Source organism: Helianthus annuus, chromosome 7, assembly GCF_002127325.2.
Source record: "Helianthus annuus cultivar XRQ/B chromosome 7, HanXRQr2.0-SUNRISE, whole genome shotgun sequence".
Lineage (NCBI taxonomy): Eukaryota > Viridiplantae > Streptophyta > Magnoliopsida > Asterales > Asteraceae > Helianthus > Helianthus annuus.
The window spans coordinates 8,242,104-8,244,715 of NC_035439.2; the positions used below are offsets into that span (position 1 = coordinate 8,242,104).

General features: G+C 34.8%; 1 protein-coding gene across 1 annotated transcript; it reads left to right on the forward strand.

Moving 5' to 3' along the window:
• The first annotated feature begins 513 nt into the window (after nucleotides 1-513).
• LOC110866470 lies at nucleotides 514-1,617 on the forward strand. Its single transcript, XM_022115619.1, has one exon. It carries the CDS (start codon nucleotides 514-516, stop codon nucleotides 1,615-1,617), a length of 1,104 nt encoding a protein of 367 aa, XP_021971311.1.
• Nucleotides 1,618-2,612: the final 995 nt, after the last annotated feature.

Sequence of the window (2,612 nt, forward strand, 5' to 3'; positions counted from 1 at the left end):
ATCCTAACCCTACCAATTTATTTTTAAACGACCTTTGTAACCCTACTCATTCATGTTATCCTCAGTAATGTGTTTGCTCTTTATGACAATCAAAGCATCCTTCTTTCCCAATACCATTTCATCATATTATCTTCGGTGATATGTTTGATTCAATACAGTTGAAATGAATCTCATTTCATTTCACGACTCTGCAAGATCCTATTTTCAAGATACTACCCTTGCCTTTTAAATTTCAATTTTTTACCATTTGGATGAGAATTTTCAAAATTTCAAACACAAAGATTTCTTTATTTCAAAATTTTAATTTAAAAACATTTTTGTCTTAAAATAATAAATTTTTAACAGGTAAAGAATGTTATATTACAAACCATTAACTCGGTTTGTATTCTCTCATCCAAAAATATTTAAAAAGTTTATTTTCAAGACAACTCTTGTCTCAAAACAATAATGTTACAAGCTGATAATAATTGGGTAACTCTGACTTTTGGTTTTCTCTATAGCTGCGTTTTCAAAATGCCTCCTCGACAAGATACACAACCTCAAACCAATGAAGAAGTCGCAGCCCTTGTCGCTCAGCAAATGGCTGCAGTGCTTCCAAACGTGGTAACCCAAATTCATCAGATATACAACAACAACTCCCAGTGTAATTTCAAGACCTTTAATTCAGCCAAACCGCTAAAATTTTATGGGTCTGAAGGAGCAACCGTACTCTTACAATGGTTTGAAAGTATAGAAAGCACATTCCGCCATGTTCAGTGTCCCAATGAGCAAAAGGTAGATTTCGCTTTGAGTGTCTTTCAAAGGAGAGCACTCACTTGGTGGAATGGTATTATGAGGGACCGAGGTGCCGAGGTAGCAATGGAACTGACGTGGGAAGAATTTAAAGATCTTATGAAGAAAGAATTCTGCCCACGAAGCGAAATCCATGCACTGGAAAATGAGTTCTATTATTTGAAACAGGATAGTGGGGAAAATCGTGCCTATACTGACCGATTTGAACAGTTAAGCCTACTTTGCCCCATTATGGTCACACCGTTGGATCGAGCCATTGAGAAATACATCGATGGTTTACCTGACCCTGTCCAAGACATCGTCACTGGCAGCCAACCTGCAACGCTCAGGGAGGCTAAGGAATTAGCTGTTATCTTTACTGATTCACAGGTTAGAAAAGGTAAGTTATCTGGACAAGGAGATAAGAAACAAGACACCGAATCTGTTACCGAAACTTTGAGAAGATCAAATATCGAATCTTCTAAAAATTCTAAGAAGCGCAAGGCTTCGAAGAATTTTGCAATTCCCGTACCTGCTCCACTGAACTCAGTACCCTTTAAGGGATTTTATCGTGGGAAGCAACCTTGGTGCAATCATTGCAATTATCATCATGCATCAAAATCCCCTTGTCGCCAGTGTACACTTTGTGGTTTGTTTGGATATCTAGCTGTGACCTGTCGTATCCAAAATCAAGCAGCCCCTACTCAGACTCGCCCAAGAGCATGTTTCAATTGTGGTGACTTAAATCATTTCAAGCGAAACTACCCCAAGCTTGCCAATGCTAATGGACGAGCATTCAACATCAATGAGGCTCAAGCTAATGATCAAGCGCTTATGATCATTTAAACATCTAAATTTCCTGTTTATTTTCAAGACCAATGTACATATTTTAAACAATGTTTGTAATGACAATATAAATTTCAAGAAGTTTATCTTTATCTCTGTTATTTTATTTTTCAATTTCAAATATTAATGTGATTGCACTATGTGTAATTTCAAATTCGTGCTAATTTTGAGGATTCCGTTCTTTAGGAACTAAATCTTATAATTTAGTATAATGTGATTGCACTCTGGTGCATTTATACAAATTTGGTAACACGATCAATACAAGATAATACTGTTTTATGATCATGGCTTTATACACATGATTTGTTTATCTAATATGTATAGCACATGATTGTAAATCCAATTTGCATCATATGATTGATACTTAGTACATTATTTTTCATTTACATTTCATGCTATGTATGTCCATTTAGTGCATACTTAGTACATTATTTTCATTTACATTTCATGCTATGTATGTCCATTTAGTGCATACCTAGTACATTGTTTTACATTGCATTTCTGTTACACATGTTCTTGTAGCATATGGACACATTGTTTTACATTTCTACCTTGTATGTTCACTTAGCATACCTAGCGCATGATTTGAAAATAATCTTCCTTGATATGCTTACGTTATGATGATAATGTGTGATTAGTATATGTTGCATTCTACCTGTTTGGTTAATATGAAACATATATATATTTGTACTAGAATAAAATAAATACTACTAAATTTGTCGTAGGCAAAATAAGTAGTGTTATCATTGCTAGTATGAAATACAATTCAATTTGACAGATGTTATGTTGTGACAATGTTTATTTGATTTAGTTGATAGTTCGACCTTATTATTTGTTTACCCTTGCTTAACAAGAGGAGCTATGTGGACCATGTGACGAAACGAGTAATTATGGGTGCATACTTAATTATGAGTTTCGACGCATGAGAATCATAGTAAGCCTTGTTAAGTATGGTGGCATAAAATCTAGAATGATTAAGGTAACGGGAGGAGTAT